Source organism: Balaenoptera musculus, chromosome 20 (assembly GCF_009873245.2).
Source record: "Balaenoptera musculus isolate JJ_BM4_2016_0621 chromosome 20, mBalMus1.pri.v3, whole genome shotgun sequence".
Lineage (NCBI taxonomy): Eukaryota > Metazoa > Chordata > Mammalia > Artiodactyla > Balaenopteridae > Balaenoptera > Balaenoptera musculus.
Genome location: NC_045804.1, coordinates 15,904,036 through 15,923,486, shown reverse-complemented (window position 1 = coordinate 15,923,486; position 19,451 = coordinate 15,904,036). Strand labels below are relative to the sequence as shown.

The following is a 19,451-nucleotide window of genomic DNA, read 5'->3' as shown; positions in this document are numbered from 1 at the left end:
CTGTGCATGGCACCCCTCACGCGTCCCTTATGTGAGAGGCAGCTGCAGTCCAGATGCTTCTGAGGAGCAGTTACATTATCATAAGTACATTCCAGGCATTTGACATGCAGGGACGAATAGCACGCGGCAGCGAATGCCAGGGAGCACTTGAGAGAAGGAAACCACATGTTATTCTGACCAGTTAGAAAAACGGTGAGAAATGTCCTCATTATATTGAGACTCAGAGTACCTAAGGGTATAGGAACAGTTCCTGCATCTCTTTCAAAATACCCTGCAGCTATCCTCAGAGGCTGTTCTGCAGCTTGTGTGCACGGCCCACTCCAAACCAGCTGACTCTACAAGGGGACAACCTTGGTCAACCTTGAGGAAATAGTTCCTGTGCAGAGACTTATACAGATTTTACCTAGTCTCAGTATCCAGCTTTCAGGCTGACCTTAAAGAGAACGCTGGTGTCGAACACTGTAGTGGCTGCATGTGGAGTTGTGCTCACTGTAGCCTTTTGAAGCAGTGAGGGATTGAAGTCAGGACCATGTACCTCCTTGACACATTTGGCAAGCTGTTTTGAGTCCTGACGGATGTAGATTGGTTCTCTTTTCACATTTGTCTACCAGATGGAGTCACAGAGCAAGGGAAGGGGGCAGTCTCGTTTTTCTGAGTTCTGTACCGGTTCAGCCGTGGTTCGCAGTGGTACCCTCCTATTCTTTGTTTCCTCACCAAGGTGGGAATCATGACTCCTGAGCACCTTCTGTGGAGCCGTCTGGGCAGGAGCCGTTTCCCAGTTGACAGACACACTGGGGAGGGGGTGTGCAAAGTTTTTGTGACCTCTATTCATCCTTGAGGGGAAATTCTTAAAGCACTTCCACCTTTCTTTGAAAGATTTTGCTTGCTAATTGATATGAAATCATACTGATGACTTTCAGGCTACAAAAAATAGTGAATTAGCAAAATGTTATTAACTCCCTTGAACTTAAATTAAGGAGGCTTATATCAGGCACCAAACAGATTTTAGAGAGTGCTTCAAAAATTCAGTGTTAAACTGAAAAGTAGTACACTTCAGTGTTGTGGTAACATTATAAAATATGAAAGTGCTACTGTTACCCTGCATAGTAAGGTCTTTTGATTGCTTTTCCCTTTGTGGGGATGACTTCCGAGCCCCATCTGGAATCAGAACATTTATTTGGGTAAAAAAGAAGGAAAAATTCAAAGAAAATAAAAGGTTGTTGTATTGTTTATTTCTGAGTTCTGTTCTCTACCCCCTTTCCTCTCCTCTCCCCACAAACAGAAAGTAAACTGATTGTTTTACTTTTGCATTATTAAAGCATTAATAGGTATTACTCGATTTCTTTAACTCCCCAAAATAACATATTAAGAACTTTATGGTAGGAAAAACTTCATATAAAGCTATCCACAGAAATAATTGTATTTGAAGTAGTTAGTATACTCTTTTTTTTTTTGGCTGCGTTGCTACGCGCGGGCTCTCTCTACTTGCGGCGAGCAGGGGCTACTCCTTGTTGCAGTGTGCAGGCTTCTCATTACAGTGGCTCCTTTTGTGGGGGAGTGTGGGCTCTAGGCACGCGGGCTTCAGTAGTTGTGGCACGTGGGCTCAGTAGTTGTGGCTCGCGGGCTTAGTTGCTCCGTGGCATGTGGGATCTTCCCGGACCAGGGCTCGAACCCGTGTCCCCTGCGTTGGCAGGCAGATTCTCAACCACTGCACCACCAGGGAAGTCCAAAGTAGTTAGTATACTCTTGTATGATACTCTTTTCTAATTTTCTAGGATAAAATTATTGAAAGTCTAAATATAGATCCACTTAGAGTAAAAGACTAACACTTTAGTGGATAAGTTTCTTCCAGCCCCCTATTTAAGTTTCTGTATTTATAGTACATTAATCCCTTGGATGCTTAGTTGAAAGTTGAACATATAAAGGACATGGCAGAGCCTCTGCCTTGCCTGCTGAACCGTAAGGAATGGCCTTAGAGCCTGACGTGACGTTGAGGGAGTGCTTTCAGTGACACACAGAAAGTTTTCTTAGTTGGCGAGGACTTTGCCATTTTCTTTGATTCATAATTTTTGCCAATGGAGAAATTGGCCTCTACTCTGAAATGCACAAAATCAAGAAGTTAAAAGGGCAGAGGACTATAGATTTATAGTGTGTGAGAGTAAGAAATGACTTAACGGTAATCTGTTTAGACCATAGGTTTCTAACTTTGTTTTTTTTTTAGAAACAGCATCACCCTTATTTTACCAAATGAAATATTACATGGAATCTTTTTTTTTTTTTTTTTTTTTGGCTGCACTGTGTGGCATGTGAGATCTTAGTTTCCCAACCAGGGATCACACCTGTGCCCCCTGCATTGGAAGCATGGATATACAAGCACTGGACTGTCCCGTGGAATATATATATATATTTATATTTATTTATTTATTTATTTAGGCTGCGTTGGGTCTTCGTTGCTGTGCGTGGGCTTTCACTAGTTGCAGCAAGCAGGGGCTGCTCTTCGTTGTGGTGCACGGGCTTCTCACTGCGGTGGCTTCTCTTGTTAGAGAGCATGGGCTCTAGGCACCCAGGCTTCGGTAGTTGCAGCACGCAGGCTCTAGAGCGCAGGCTCAGTAGTTGTGGGTGCATGGGCTTAGTTGTTCCACGGCATGTGGGATCCTCCTGGACCAGGGCTTGAACCTGTGTCCCCTGCATTGGCAGGCAGATTCTTAATCACTGCACCACCCGTGGAATCTTGATATATGAAAAAGGACAGTGTGGAGCTGCTTTGGTGGGATGGGGGGTTGGGTCAAAGCTACATTTGCTTAGCTTCTCTTTGGAGGCGTCCAAATCTAGGGAGCTCCCTTTAAAACTTCTAGTCCGCTGCCATGGTGGTGCAGGCCCACAAGGCCAGAGAGGGGGCATCATGGAGCTCAGACTCAAAGCCAGGCTTCTTGATCCCAGTGCCTCCTGCGTTCTAACACTGCTCTGCCTCAGTGCTGGAAAGTTTTTTCTTTTCAGAAAGACATAAAGATGCTGATGAAATTAAGCATCAGAAGAAGCAAAAACTGCCAAAAATGGCCACTTGAAAAATAAGCCTAATCAAACAAATTTCCATTGGGGAAGAATATTTAATTACTTTTAGATTCCTATCCTTCCCCTCCCTCTTCCCCTAGTTGTTCCTCAGCTTTTCTTTGGTTGAGTACTTTCTGTGTATTTTTGACATGCTAGAGTACATTTCAGAAAATAACACACTTTTTTTTTTTATCATACTATGGAAAGTTTCCCTTTTCTGACTCTTGTCTTATAACAAAATGCCCCAAACTAAATGGTGCTAGATTACTTAAAATATAATAATATCCTATTACTCTCTTTGTAAGTAAGAACTAAATGTTATTCTTTTAAAATTCAGTATATGAATTTGCCAGATTATATCGTACATTTTTGTTCCTAGTCTTACTAAATAATTTTAAGTTGGAAAAGTACTAAAGAAGAAAGATGTTAATACATACATACATACATATATATATATATATATATATATATATTCTTGTTATAAGAAAACTAGGGTTTCCATAATTTCAAAGTTTTCATCAAATTAGCATTTTCTTAAAGTAAAGCTGATAGTCTTTAAAATTTTTTTTTGTAAGGAGTAGGATTTAAAAACAAATACACAAAGCATTGCTAATTGCCTTATCTAACAGGTAATCCTTTTACCCAGTGAATTTACATGCTAAAATTGATCCCCTTGATGTAACCCCAGGATATATAACATTTATAGATAGAAAATATCAGCTTTAGAGGAAAGAAAAAAATGCTGTCTTTATAATTTTTAAAGTTCTGATATTTGGGTATAAATATAAAAGAGATGAGATTACCGTAGAATGAACTTGAAAGGGATAAAAGGTTAGCACCTACTATTTTCTCAACAGCTTGGTAGATACTGGTAGAGAAAATAGGATGAAGAAAGATCAGGGGACTAGATCGACCTGAATGGAATGAATGTTCGGGAACAATGGAGAAGTGAAAGAATAAATTAGGAGTATCCTGGAAGAGTTCTAAGAGACAGGCCAAAATACAAAATGTTAATTTTCCGTTTTGTTTACAGGCATGCATGTAGGGAGTACCGGATTCACAAAGAACTGGATCATCCCAGAATAGTTAAACTGTATGATTACTTTTCACTGGACACTGACTCGTAAGTGCTATGCCATTTTAGCTTAGCAGATAATATTATTTTCTTGCAGTGTGTTGACTACTCATGGAATAGAGTTTAAATCTGGGTCCAGGAAATGCTCTCTGAGGGGACCAAATATAGTTATGGGCAAATGATCATATTTGAATTCAGATTTGGGCCAGCAAGACGTCTCTTGGCCACAAGGTGTGTGCTGTTGTGTGCTGGTAAATGTTTAACAACCAGCTTGGTGGGGAGAGGCATAGGGCTGATTTGTGCTGTTTGCCAACTTCTGTGGTATAAATACTCTGAACATGTCCAATTTAAAAAAAAAAAGAACAGCTTTATCGACATATGTTTACATACATGCAGTTCACCCATTTAAAAGTATACAGTTCAGTGGTTTTTAGTATATTCACAGATACGTACGTTGCAGCCATCACCATAGTCAATTTTAGAACATTTTCACCACCTCAAAAAGAAACCCTGAACCTTACGCTATGGTCCCCCTATTCTTCCACCCCCACTCCCTGCTGTAAGCAACCGCTAATCTACTTTTTGTGCCTATAGATTTGCTATTCTGGACTTTCATATGAATGGATCATATAGTATGTGAACTTTTGTGACTGGCTTCTTTCACTTAGCATGGTGTTTTTTCAAGGTTCTTCTTGTGTCATGTATCAGTACTTCATTCCTTTTTATGACTGAATATATTCCATTGTATGGATACACTACTTTTTGTTTATCCATTCATCCTACCAGTGGCTTAAAAGCCAGCTCACAAAAGTCCTGAAAATTTATCAGCTCTCAGAAACTGGCACAAATTGGTGCCAGCATACCACCGAGAAGCACCAGTCAAGAGAGTCTCTGCCCCATCCTGGAGACTCTGATGAGCACTGATGGGCCTTTTAAAGAAGTGCCAGCAATGTGACTTTATCACAGAATGAGAGTGAATGTGGCGTAGCCCAATGCTGCATCCTAAAATATAAGTTGGTTCAGAGGCTTATAGGGATTTCAGTCCAGCAATCTCATTTTGTAGGTGGAGATTTGAGGACCAGGGAAGTTAAATGACTTGTCTGAGATCTTTAATAATCGTAGGCATTGTATTTCATTACTTGGTATAGGTAAGCTCTAGACCTCTCGGTTTATCCAGGAGTTTAGAAATATTTCAGCATTTGGAAACATTTTCTCTGTTGGAGTCTGAAATAAATCAGGAGAACATACCTAGGTCTGGCCCACAAGTGTTTCCCTCCGCCTCTCAGGCTGTTCAGCCTGTTCCAGACAGCAACTGTCTCAGAGGTTGCTGCACAGAGAGCCGGCCCACATTTAGAAGTGGCCCCAAAGGGAGACCATAATTCCCTTTGGAAACATCCACTCAGGGATTTCCCCTTTCCAGTCGGGTGCACCCAGCACAGTCATGTGTGTAGCATGGAGTGGGGTTCAGAAAACCCCACTCTAGTTAGAGAGCAGGTTTCCACAGGGTGACTTACTGTTTTGGTTTCAGTAAGTTCCTTGAATACTAGGAAGGACACACACCACCCCCCCAAATGTAAGTACAAAAATCGTTTCAAAAATAAATATAATGACTCGGATTATCTGCTGTTTTTAATTGTATACACACTTTTAACTAATCTGAGAAATTGAGTTGATTCTGTGCTATTGTTAAGTTGTTTACTTTGTTCTTCCTGTTGTGTGTATGGTGAATTTTTATCAAAAGTAAGTCAGACCATTGTTATAGAAAGTCTTCTGAGAGTTGTTTGGGTATTAAAAGTGAGATTTTATTTTCAGCTTGCATTGGGTCCAGAATAAATTCACTAAGCATGAGAGTCTATGCCTCAGATTTCAGCATATCAGATCAGAGAATCTATAAATTTTAGGCATATTTTCTCAAATAGGGTGCTAGCATGCTAGGACATGCTATGTTTCATAAGAAGCATAAGCTGTTGTTCAGTCTGGGGATCCCTCAGGGCTGTGTGTGTCCACATTTTGTTGCTGTGCTTTGTGAGGGCCTCAAATTGCCCAGAGCCCCATAGTGCTAGTCCTGCGCCTGTTTAATCTGAGGTGAGTTGGCCCTTGCAGGTTGTATTTACCAGGCTCCTTTGTCAGTTGTTATTCAGTGGGGTTCAGCCAATGGGGAGATAGGTGGGGGTGGGTGGAGACCCCTCCGCCCAGCTGTGGTTGCAGTTTCCCTTGGTGACTCTGGTTCTGGTTGCACCACCTCCTCCCTTTGGCCCTCTGGCCTTAGGGTGCTAATGCCTTCCTGCTCTAGATGATTTCTGGGGTGCTCACTGGCCACTTTGTCTTCTCAGCTCTTCCATCATTTCTGGGATTAGTTCCCTGAATTAAAGCCCCTCTGTTTTAAATACTGGTTTTTATTTCCCAGCTAGACCCTGAGTGATTTACCCAGATTGTCACAGCTTAGAATACTTTAAAAGGTATTTCATCTCTCAGGAAGCCTTTCTTTAGCTTATAACTGCCTTGGAAGATAGACACATGACCCTTAATGGCACGAATGGTATGTAGTTTTAAATTTGGGTCTGTATGATATATATATGATGGAATATTACTCAGCCATAAAAAGAAACAAAAGTGAGTTATTTGTAGTGAGGTGGATGGACCTAGAGACTGTCATACAGAGTGAAGTAAGTCAGAAAGAGAAAAATAAATACTGTATGCTAACATATATATATGGAATCTAAAAAAAAAATGGTTCTGAAGAACCTAGGGGCAGGGCAGGAATAAAGATGCAGAGGTAGAGAATGGACTTGAGGACACGGGGAGGGGGAAGAGTAAGCTGGGACGAAGTGAGAGAGTGGCATGGACATATATACACTATCAAATGTAAAATAGATAGCTATTGGGAAGCAGCCGCATAGCACAGGGAGATCAGCTCAGTGCTTTGTGACCACCTAGAGGCGTGGGATAGGGAGGGTGGGAGGGAGATGCAAGAGGGAGGAGATATGGGGATATATGTATATGTATAGCTGATTCACTTTGTTATAAAGCAGAAACTAACACACCATTGTAAAGCAATTATACTCCAGTAAAGATGTTAAAAAAAAAATTGGGGTCTGTATGATATACTGATACAAGTGAAAGAAAAAAACTCATACTGTGTAATAATACATTTGTTAGAACCATCAATACTTTAAAAAGCTCTTTTATACCTTGTGTGTTTAGCAAAGAGAAATCATAGTATATGCCAGTCTGGCAGGAGAGGTAGTATGCAACCAGCCCTTGTGACCTAGGCAAACCCTAGATTCTTCCTCACTGTCAGCACTTGAGGTCATATAAAATGTTTGCAGTGACAATTGTGTATTTGATCATAAGGTGCTTGTTTAGAAATGGAGCATTGTGTAGATAGTAAAAGAGGTATCTAGCTTAAATACATTACGGTTCCTGTCAGTATTGTTATAGTCTTGATTCAATAAGAGGTATGCCCTGGGTGAACTTTAGCACAGCAGGTTCCAACAGGAAGGGTGCAGACGCTGTTCACCGGAAGAGTAAGCAGTTTTCTTCCAGTAAACCACTCAGTTAGCTAATACTGAATAAAGAATAGAAGAATATTTTAAGGAGCAAAGAAGAAAGAAGTGAGAAGCTAATAACCTGACGTTTTCAGTGGGGCTGGTTTAGACTTAATCTGCTTGCTCTTTTCCCACGGTCAAATGTTGGTTTATTTGTGTTTAGGTTTTGTACGGTATTGGAATACTGTGAGGGAAATGATCTGGACTTCTACCTGAAACAGCACAAATTAATGTCGGAGAAAGAGGCCCGATCCATTATCATGCAGATTGTGAATGCTTTAAAGTACTTAAATGAAATAAAACCTCCCATCATACACTATGACCTCAAACCAGGTATGTCTAATTTTTAGGAGACAGTATTGGTAGTATTTCTTTGGTCTTATAAGTGACTTTTAATTTTATAAAGTTAGGGGACTTGGCTGGGGACCAAGAAGGCCTAATAACATCTGACTTTAAATTGCCTGGGTAGTGGGAATAAGAGAGTCCCGGCCACACAGCACTGGGTTTAGGAGGGTGGGTCGTATTAAATGCTCTGGAGAAACAATGCCCTTGTCTTAGAGCCAGGGCAGTTCATGATGTCAGTCCGATTAAGAAAGAACTGCTCCAGAAAAAAAAAAAAAAAAGAAAGAAAGAACTGCTCTGGCAAGCTCGGTTATGTTTTTTCCCATTACTCACACTGCATAGCAGTTCCTCTACTCCAAGTCTCTCTGATAAGTGCCTCCACATTAACAAATTAGTTTACACATATGCCTCCCATTTCATTAAATTCCGAGTGGAATTTTCCATCTTTTCTCATGGTTACTATCTAACATTGATAGTCGCCAGTCGAGTAGAGAGCAGTTAGACTTCTTACTTCTGTCTGTTGTTGTCATTCTGAGCTGTTGCTTAGAAGTCTGCCTGTGTTGTCTGTAGACAGCTCTAACCAGCTGAGCTTAGGTGTTGGGAAGATTCCCATTTACCTCCTGGTGGGCACAGTTGTTAACTTTGCTTTCCTCTTCTGATAGCTACATGTTAAATCTCACTATTCACTATTCTTTAATGTTCTAGTATAATTCAAATGACTAAAAAATTCATCACAATGAAGTGATTTTTTTAAAAGATGGCTGTTGTGTGATTGGGTTTTCTGTCACTGAATCCATTACATTTTCCTGCCCCAGGAGCTGTAGGTGGCACTGTGGTACTAGCTTAGATTCCCTTGTATGTTTTCTTTGATTTTCCCCCCCCCCCCTGAAACTACTGTCCTAAACAGGGTGGTTAAGAGATCCTTACTGAAAGTTCGGATGTAACTTTCCCACTATTTTTGACCAACCGTAGAAGTGATACTTTACTTTGGCTAGTTAATTATTTTTTTCCACTGCTCATAGTGGTGGTTTTGGCACATTAAGCAGGTGATTCTTGGAAAAGAGAAATTTGCCGCCAGACACTTACAACTCTCCCCTAGCATGTAGAGTCCAGATCGTTTTATTCCAGAGATTTAAATGTTTGCTGTTATATGTAAGAGTTTCAGTTCAGTTGTCCTCTTCTTGCCTGTTATTACCTTGGTTTATTTTAATTAGTAAGTCTTTTTTATTCATGAAGATTTTTATCTTTTTAGGTAATATTCTTTTAGTAAATGGTACAGCATGTGGAGAGATAAAAATCACAGATTTTGGTCTTTCCAAGATCATGGATGACGATAGCTACAATTCAGTGGATGGCATGGAGCTAACATCACAAGGTGCTGGTACTTACTGGTAGGTACCTGGGAGATATGTCAAGTTGGCTGATGGAGATGTGGCTGTGCTATACTGAAGTGTTGGTAATTATTAATTAAACTACATCCTGTCTGCTTAGGCAAAAATGCTGTATACCATAGTAGACTTTCCTCTCCAAATATTTTCTGTCTTTTCAACAGTTTGACTCTTTGTATTTACATGAATTTGTCTTAATTTGTCTTTCTGTTCTTGAAAAACCATTGAGAAAGAGATTATGTGTGGCCAGGTGTTTGAGTTGTTTGTTTCCTCCATAGGTTTGCCCCTACTGAGTAGATAGAGAATGAGGTTGCTCATGTGTATGTACAGAATGGCCTTAAATTCTTTTCAGAATTTCAAATGCAGGTCTCTCTCTTCATGAGTTAATGGGATGAGGGATTTGTTTGTAGAGTTGCCTGAGGATGGTGGACTCTCAAGAACTAAGGAGTTGTGAAGATTAGGATGTAAAATAACCATAGCATCCCTTGAAATCTAAACAGGAAAACACGAGCATGGTTTACCAAGAAATTTATCCATTTCTGGCAGCCATGTTCTAAAAGGTTTTGAGCCACATTTCTTCCCATCTGTTGTCACTCATCTACCCTCAGCCACCCCACCCCAGCTAGCTCTGTCTGCCTGTTCTATGCCCTGTCCTACTCTGCCTAGTATTACTTTTGACAGTGAGAACCATAAAAGATACCTGCAGCTCAGGCATTTGACTTTGTGATTGTAAAGGCATGTTACCAGAGCTTTCTTTTCACTTCTGTGGTGGTGACACAAAGCCATACATTGGATGTGTAATTGTGAACATGGAAAAGCCTCCAGTAGCACTAAGGGAGGGGGAATATATACTGTTAAACCCCAGGGTCAGTTGGCCAAATCACTTATGTTTGAGACTGAAGGGCCCTGGCCCTTAGCAGATTAGTGACTCTCGGAATGAGGCTGTTGATCTGAAACAGACAGAGAAGAGGGGGACGTCAGTCCTGGTCTTACCACTCCCATCATATGAAAGAAAGACTCAATCATATCCTGCTAGAAACACCATGTACACAAAATTTCAACTTTCCCTTGCTCCGTATTGTTTGTGGAGATGGTACCTATAGTGAAAATCAGTCCCTAAATTAAAACTTTGAGATTCTAGGTTTAAAATAGAAGCTACATTTACAGTGTTTATTCACTTGGTGGTTGTTGTGGGTTCCTGTCAGTAAATGATACAAAAATATCTGTTGTTGGAAATTCTGGGAGAAGGTCTATACCTCTGTTATATAAATTCACCAGAACTTGGATTTTAGCTTTTCATTTGATAGCTGTTCTTTTTTAAAGGTAAAGATTTTTCATGTTTAAATTAATTATCTCATTGCTGCCTATTGCTCTATTTGCTAAGCTATATAATTCAGTGGTTGGAATTTAAATAAAAATATATAATGTTTGGGATTTGCTTCAAAGTAATCTGGGGGAGGTGGAGAGGGGTGTATATGAACAAAGATTTGCCGCATGTTGACAATTATTGAAGCTGGATGATGTTTACTTGGGGTTCATTTTACGATTCTTTCTACTTTAGATCATATTTGAAGATTTTTTTTTCATGATAAAGAGTAAAGTAGAGAGGGAGCTACTGAGAAAATTAATTTTATGGGTTTCTATGAAGGTTTAAAAAGTCTCCATATTGGAGAGTTTAATCACCATCCTCAATGTGTCATCCTCGTATTATGTCCCAGACACATACAGATAGAATGGGAGGACATAACAGATTTTAAGTGATTGTTTGCGGCATTTGGTTGTTCCAGAATTCTTCTACATGGAATACTACTTTTAAATAAGTAATCCCTAGACTAGGCCTTGAGAATCATTTTTCTCTGTGAGGATTTTATCATGATGGCTTATGCAACCATGTTTGTTTTTTAAACACAATTTAGTGTAGTATCTTAGAACTGTCTTCTACTCTCCCTCCCAGAGTCCTTGATAGGGACTTAGAATGCTTATTATTTGGGTGAAGAACTAGTGTATTTCATTTATAGATGGGGAAACTGAGTCCTAGAAAGTGATATGCCAGACTTGTACTATTAAGGGACAGTGTCTATTTGGCCAAATTATTGCTCTGCATTTGGATAAGTCCAACAACCTCTGTTCTTCCTCACCACAAACAAGAACTTACTTCTTCCCCACTACTTCCACCAAAAAGTTATAAGTACATTAAAAAAATCATTTTAGAATCAAGGTTCTATTTGTTATTTATCCAAGATCATATTTAAGTTATGTATATTAAAGAATCAAGAACCATGAAAACTTAATGGTTCAGGGAGGTTTTAGTGGCATTTGGAAGAGCTGTTCTTTTTATGGATTCTTTTGTCTATATTTTTATTTCTTCGCCTTTGTCTCTCCCCCACCCCCCTTTGTGAGTTCTCTGTCTATATTTTCACTTTTCAATGTGTGTTTTGGCTAAAAGCTTTCGTTGTGAAATAATAATCTAGGTCAGTGGTCTTAATCATTTAAAAATGACTGTTAAAAAGGAACAACGTGAAACTAAACTTCTTTTAAAAAAAAAAAGAAAGAAAAAAAAGCCCATCATCTGAACATTTTCTGCCTCTCAACTCTTGTGATTCCCTTCCAGCTATACATTTAGATTTCTATACCAGAAGCACAGCGGGGTTTATAATAGTTTTTCACAGAATTGATTTTGCCAGCATGAAATCTGCAGAAATCAGTCTGTTATCTTCAGAATTCTGCCTTCCAGCTGGGCTATGGTGAAGACTCCAGGCAATGAGGAGAAACATATTTATTTGGTTTCCTAAATGCTAAGAGGCACTTACCTTCCACACCATACAATTTGGTGTGGTTGGCTGTCCAGCTAGTCTTTTTAGAGGCCAGGGGTGGGTGGGGAAGGAAGGAATTCAGATGAGGATTGAGTTGGGCTAATAACTAGTAGTTTGTTTGGCTTTTTGTGCACTATTTGTTAGTCTTCCATAAGCCCCTGATCACCCTTAAAGTAGGGAATGTAAAATATCCTTTCATAATATGAACTTTAATGTCACCATTGACTATAATTGTAGTTATTTTTAGTCTAGATTTCCAAAAGAAGCTACCTTAAGAAGACAGAATAGCCACTCCCCTCAGAGATTTGTACTGGGTCCTGAATTCATTTGGACTTTTAAAATAGTAATTTATTTTGGAGACATCTTCTTCTGCCAGCCTGAAAGGAAATCACACCACTTCTAGTTGCATTTTAATGTTTGTTGCTGCAGCTGTCATAAAAGGGAGTGCACTTCTTTTGTGCTCCCCCTCCTTTTAAAAACTTGTTGAATGACACCTTATATTAGGCACAGCACTGGGAAAGGAGGCTGGGGTGGGTAAAGTAGGAACTAGGGAGAATATTCACCTCTCTCCGTAAATAAGAAACATGTATTTTAAGGCTTTATAATAGGACATTGCTGCCTCCTTAAGTTAGAGTGTCTTTTCATCTACTTTATCCAGCTGGGTCTAAGCTGGCTTTTCAACTGTTAAGATTCAGATATTTTTATTTCTAACAGGGTCTTTATTTTGCCTTTTTGTAAATGTCTTAGATTTATACAGTCTTTTTCCTAAGAATTTTTATTTCCCTTTTGTCCCAGGTATTTACCACCAGAGTGTTTTGTGGTTGGGAAAGAACCACCAAAGATCTCAAATAAAGTTGACGTCTGGTCAGTGGGTGTGATCTTCTACCAGTGTCTTTATGGAAGGAAGGTAATGAAGACGGTTGGATGTGGTGGCTTCTGTCTTAGGTGGTGCATGTACACAGTGGCATTGTGTGGATTATTCTCTTGTCGTTAATCATTGGGTTATACAGAATGGAATCCTGAAAGTTGTGGTTTGAAGAAAATACAGACTTTGATTATAAAAGCTTTATGCATAAGCAGAAATTTTCAGTCCCAGGGCACCTAATGAATTCTGCGGGGCTGTTGAAGACATGCATTTTTTGCTGTTCTCAGATCCAGTCTCTGTTTTGATTCTGATAATATATACAGGGAAATATATGAAATAGTTTACTAAAATATACAGTCTTCCCAAGAGCCATTCTTAAGGGTCCCAAGAATTGAAACTTGAAAAATCTGCAAGGCTTCTTATTGCCAACCACCCCATTAGTTAGAGCTTTTATTAATAAAAGCATGCTTTGTATTTCTGTACCGGGGAGGTGACGTCAGAAAGTACTCATTGTCTGTTACTTCTGGTAAAGGTGATATATTATTTGCGTAAGTAAAAATGTAGATGGTAAACTACATCTAATGAATTGTCACATTTGTGTTTTCCTTGTGTGCATAATATCTTGTATAAATGTATATATTGGGATCCAGTTGTATATTTATATTCTTATTTCTGCTACCAGTGTGTTTGTGTGTTTTAGCGTTCCCCATTGGGCTGTGGGTTTAAGCCATTTGGGAGTTCTGCAACTTCCTTAGACTCCTAATATTTTGATTACAATCTCCAGACCAAACTCTTAATTCAGATCTCAGCTTCCTCTTTAACTTCTCCTTGGGCTTTGTTTCTTTATTGTACCTATCTAACATGGGGAAACTATTCAGAACTAATAGGGGTTAATTATTATTTATACTCTGATATTGTGGAAGTGCTGCTGATAATGGTGGTAGAGGTTATCTAGAAAGAATCGTGATCTCAGTAGAAACACTGTAGAGATGACACTAGGTGTGAACTTATTTTTTTTAGGAGTTTATTAGAAGATAGCAATTTGTGGCACAGATGAAGCCACTCACTGAGTAGCCCCGACTCTGTTTTTTTCCCACTTTGTCGGTACCCCTCTCCTCTTTCACTTCCTTTCCATTTCTTCATCTGTGTCTCGGGTCTGTCAGTGGCACACATATATATTGCTAAAGCCCACAGGTATCACTCAGGGCAAAAGAGGTTGCTGGGTCCTGCTCTGAATCTTCTTTATCTTTGCTGTAAGCAAAGCTTAGCAGAGGTGTTGTGATATAGCAGATGCTGCTTCTGGTCCCAGCTCTGCCTTAACCTAGATGTTGGAATTTGAGCAAGTTACTTAAGCTCTGAGCCTTTCCATCCATTATCTATAAAATGAGAGAATTAGAGGAGATCATCTCCAAAGTTCCTTCTAGCAGTTCTTGTTGAGATGTGTCTTCTCCTTTCCTTTCTCTTTGGTTTTGAATTGTGTTCTCTCTCTCTCTCAATTAATTAATTAATTAATTAATTTATAGCTGTGTCGGGTCTTCGTTGCTGCATGCGGGCTTTTCTCTAGTTGTGGCGAGCAGGGGCTACTCTTGGTTGTGGTGTGTGAGCTTCTCATTGCGGTGGCTTCTCTTGTTGCGGAGCACAGGCTCTAGGCGTGCAGGCTTCAGTAGTTGTGGCATGTGGGCTCAGTAGTTGTGGCTTGTGGGCTCTAGAGCACAGCCTCAGTAGTTGTGGCGCACAGGCTTAGTTGCTCCGCAGCCTGTGGGATCTTCCCGGACCAGGGCTCAAACCCGTGTCCCCTGCATTGGCAGGCGGATTCCTAACCACTGTGCCACCTGGGAAGTCTGTGTTCTCTCTAATTTTAACCAGAGGCCTACCTTTGTTTGTTTTGTTTTTATATGATAGCCTTTTGGCCATAACCAGTCCCAGCAAGACATTCTACAAGAAAATACTATCCTCAAAGCTACTGAAGTGCAGTTCCCGCCAAAGCCAGTAGTAACACCTGAAGCAAAGGTAAGTTTCGACCCATCGGCCAGCAGAAATGTCTGCTTTGCTTTCTCTATTATTTCTCTGGGTAATTTGTCCAACCCCTACCTTCTTCTCCCCCTCTCTTCCCACAACAAACATTTATTGGGTGCCTGTTAAGTACTAGACACTGTTCTAGGTAGTGGAAGGAGCTGTGACTGTGTGGCAGTGAACTACACAGACAAGGTCCCTATACTTACGGAGTTTACATTTTACTAGGTGAGATGAACGATAACTAAAAATGAATACATTTCAGGTGGTGATAAATGTTTTGAAGAAAACAAATCGGAGTAAGGGAGTAGAGAGGGGGGAACCCTCTTTTTTGATGGCACGGTCGGGGAAGGCCTCAGTGATGAAGTGACTTTTTTGAACAGTCTTGACTGATGTGAAGGTGGGAGCCATGTATAGATTTGGGAGAAGAATATTCTGAGCAGAGAGAAGTGAATATAGCTCATATGTGAGTGTGAGCTTAGCAGGTCCACAGAGCAGGCCGAGCAGAGGGGAGAGTAGTAGGAGAGGCAGCAGGATAGATTGTAAACTAATGGAAGGCAGTTGAAGGTTTTAATCAGGGCAACTTTGTGATCTGATTGCTGTTTCAAAAGCCTGCCCTGGCAGCTGTGTAGAGGGAAAGTTCAAGGCAAAAGGAGTTTATTTGATTGGTGCCCATCCCAAGAAAACCTTCCAGCTCCAGGTATCTCACTAAGAAAGCTTAATTTTTAAAGGCCAAAGGATCCTTATGTTCATTTCTGTGAATTTGTTATTTTCCAAATGCTTTAATAAAGCAACTATGTGTAGGTGTCTTTGCTTTTGAAAAACCAGGAATTTTATTAATTAAACATGAAAAAAATAGAAAATCAGTAGTTCATTTTATGTTTTAGATATATTAAAATAGACTTTACTTTTCAGAGCAGTTTTAGATTCACAGCAAAACTGAGTGGAAAATAAAGCATTGCCATATACTCCCTGCTGACGCAGCCACCCCCTCCGCGGATGCACAGCCTTGCCCCTGTCAGCATCCTGCACCAGAGTGGTACATCTGCTACGATCAGTGGACCTACATCCAGGCATCATTACCACCCGAATGTAAAGGATGGACTTTGGATGATAATATTTTAGATTTTTAAAAATTGGTTCAATTTAAAATAATTATATTGTAAGGCTGTGATTAAATAGAACTGGCTGGTTAAGAAATGGGAGAAGACAGATAATCTATGTAAGGGCCTTTGTGTTTACAATTGTAGAAGCTGAGGCTACATAGCCTTCGTACCTAGCACAAAGGAAACCTCCATGTTGGTAGTGAATTAGGATTCCGAATCAGTAAGTTTTTATGTCTGCAGGACTCTTGAGGAGACAAGTCCTGTTCAGGTTTTCCTTTACTACTTAGATGTAGTAGTGCCTGAGCATTTGCCTGATGATCTTTCAGGGAAAAATAAGATACACCGAGAAAGCATTTACCCATCTGTGACACACTGTAGTGTTGGTCAGTGTTGGTCTCCTCACCCTGCACGTGGTGATAGTTTGTCACTACAATTTCCACTTCCTCAGGAAGTTCACACGAGACCGTGGTTTGTAGATGCAGAACTATGAAGTTAGACTGTGCCCATGCACATCAGCCAAGGCAGAGAGAGGGAGTTTTGCGTTGGTCTTTGTGCTTTGGGGACAGAGATCTTTAGAGGTCATGCCCCGTGCCCCCTCGGAAATGGCTCAGCCATCTTCGCTGGGGAAGGAGCCAGCGGCCACAGAGAGATGCTGCGTCTGGCATGTCTCTCCTGGGTCTGCCTAGTAGTTTCCGGGCAAGGCCCTAAAGCCCCTTCTCTTTAGGAGACGTTTGCTCTGGGCCCTGGCAGCTGCTACAGAACCTCCTGGGTCCCCTCTTGGGGTGCCAGGATTATCTGCTTCAGGCTTCTTCAAGAAACTTTCCTTTCAGGCGTTTATTCGACGATGCTTGGCCTACCGAAAGGAGGACCGCATCGACGTCCAGCAGTTGGCCTGTGACCCCTACTTGCTTCCTCACATCCGAAAGTCGGTCTCCACAAGTAGCCCTGCTGGAGCTGCTATTGCATCAACCTCTGGGGCGTCCAATAACAGTTCTTCGAATTGAGACCCACTCCTAGCCACAAACTGTTCAACACACACAAAGTGGACTAATGGCATTCAGCAGCGGGTTTGGAACATAGCGAATCCAAATGGATCTCATGAAACCTGTACCAGGTGCTTTTATTTTCTTGCTTTTTTCCCATCCATAGAGCATGACAGCATCGATTCTCATTGAGGAGAAACCTTGGGCAGCTCTGGCCGGGCCTCGTAGGAAAAGGCCCCGCCCAAGGTTCCGGCGTCAACGGCCACTGCGTGTGGCTGCTCTGAGTGAGGAAAAAATTAAAAAGAAAAACTGGTTCCATGTACTGTGAACTTGAAAACATGCAGACTCAGGGGGGGGGTCCCTGATGCAGTGCTTCAGATGAAGAATGTGGACTTGAAAATACAAGACTGGGCTAGTCCAGTGTCTATATTTAAACTTGTTCTTTTCTTTTAATAAAGTTTAGGTAACATCTCCTGAAAAGCTTGTAGCACAAAGGCTCGGCTGGGGATGGTGTTTGACTTCGGAGGAAAAAAGTTGCTATTGCCCGTTAAAGGCACTAGAGTTAGTGTTTTATCCCTAAATAATTTCAGTTTTTAAAAACATGCAGCTTCCCTCCCCCCTTTTTTATTTTTGAAAGAATACATTTGGTTATAAAGTGAAACCCGTATTAGCAAGTACGTGGCAATGTTCATTCCAGTCAGATGCAGCTTTCTCCTCCGTCTGGTCTCCTGTTTGCAATTGCTTCCCTCATCTCAGTAGGGAAAAAATTGAGTGGGAGTACTGAGATGTGTGGGTTTTTGCCATTGGACAAAGAATGAGGTTAGAACTCTGCAGCTTGGAGTCTCTCTAGGTTTTCAACTATTTCTTCACAATTTGAACACTTGACGGTTGCCCCTTTTAATTTATTTGAAGTGCTATTTTTTTAAATAAAGGTTCATCTGTCCATGCAGTCCTCTTGGATTCTCTGAATGTAGTAACTATTGAAACTGTTCCAAAGGTAGGCAAAAAATGGGCTGGGGAGCCAAATGCTCCAGGGATCAGGAGTCCTACCCACAGTCTCGTGTGTGCTTGCTAAATGGTGTACATTTCTTGTTAGCCATGATATTAAAACTTGATCAGCACATAAGCTTTCCTCTGTTAGATCTTTTGGCAGGAAACAACCTCCAAACCCCTAAATTTTGTGGGTGTGTGCTGGTGTGTGTGTGTGTGTGTGCGTGTGCACGCACACACTTTGTCTAACTCGCTTTAATAGATTCATTGAAGTTAAATAATCTCAAAGGAAATAGGTATTTCAAATATGAACATTCTCTTGGAACTAATTTTTTTTAAATTTGGTTGTTTCTGAGATGTATGATCAACTGAAGATGGAGCTGAAATGGGAGCCGCATGGCCCCACCGTGCCCTTGAAACAGCAGAGCACTCGACAGTAGAGGGGGAAGGAGGCCAGAGTCTGAACATGTGGTAGCCAGCTTGGAATGTTACTGACATATGTGGCAAAAGGGCTCAGCCAGAAATATTTAAAGATGCAGCATTCAGGCATGTGAGTTCCCTAGGCAGCGGGGAGGGCAGTCAGGAAGGGTAGAGAGCTCTCAAATGACTCATGACTAGTATTTCTTTTACATGTGAAAAATGCCAGTAGTGACACATTTTCTAGGACCTTTGTTTGTTTTGTGGACTTGCCCCACTCTCTCCAGTGTCAGGAGATCTTAAGGGAAGATGGAGTGTTCCAAATTGGAGAGAGGTTCGTGGGTGTATTGTCGTGTGGAACTCTGAAGGGAAGGAAGTCAGCTCCAGAGTCCTTGTTGCCCCTAGCTTTCCAAAGCGATTTTATTGCAATATATATATTTATACACATGTATGTATCGTACCTTTTTTTTAAACCATTACTTTCACGCTGCTAAGCAGAGTACCCATGGGGTCTCAAAGGTTGAGCACAACACCGAAAGGATGGTGTCTGTATATGTGAAGAGATGGATGAAGGTGAGACCATGTTTAAACTTACTCAAGATAATTAAGTTCTGTTCCTCTTTTCTTCCCTCTCATTCAATGATCTTGAAGTGTTTAATTTTTAACTTTCTTTTAAGGATGAAGGAATGCTGCATCTTTAAGACTTCCCTCTAACTTCCTGCCTCCTTTCCCCCAAGTTCTTATGAGTGAAGCTGTAGGACTTTATTTGGTGATCTACTTTTTCTACCCTCATTTTGAAGAAGGGATGCCCTCTCTTCTTGCTTTTATTGGGTCTAGGGCTTGGTTGGAGCTGATTGGGC

The 19,451-nt window shown here is 40.8% G+C and overlaps 1 protein-coding gene across 4 annotated transcripts in view; it reads left to right on the top strand.

Moving 5' to 3' along the window:
* TLK2 (tousled like kinase 2) overlaps window positions 1-18,133 on the top strand; it is a 105,243-nt gene extending 87,110 nt beyond the window's left edge. For all 4 annotated transcript variants that reach the window (XM_036837137.1, XM_036837139.1, XM_036837138.1 and 1 more), the window contains 6 exons: window positions 4,085-4,174; window positions 7,838-8,007; window positions 9,269-9,407; window positions 13,013-13,124; window positions 14,985-15,092; window positions 17,032-18,133. In XM_036837137.1, coding sequence (XP_036693032.1) covers window positions 4,085-4,174; window positions 7,838-8,007; window positions 9,269-9,407; window positions 13,013-13,124; window positions 14,985-15,092; window positions 17,032-17,205 — 793 coding nt within the window. In that variant the 3' untranslated portion in view covers window positions 17,206-18,133. The remainder of the gene's footprint in view (window positions 1-4,084; window positions 4,175-7,837; window positions 8,008-9,268; window positions 9,408-13,012; window positions 13,125-14,984; window positions 15,093-17,031) is intronic.
* Window positions 18,134-19,451: the final 1,318 nt, after the last annotated feature.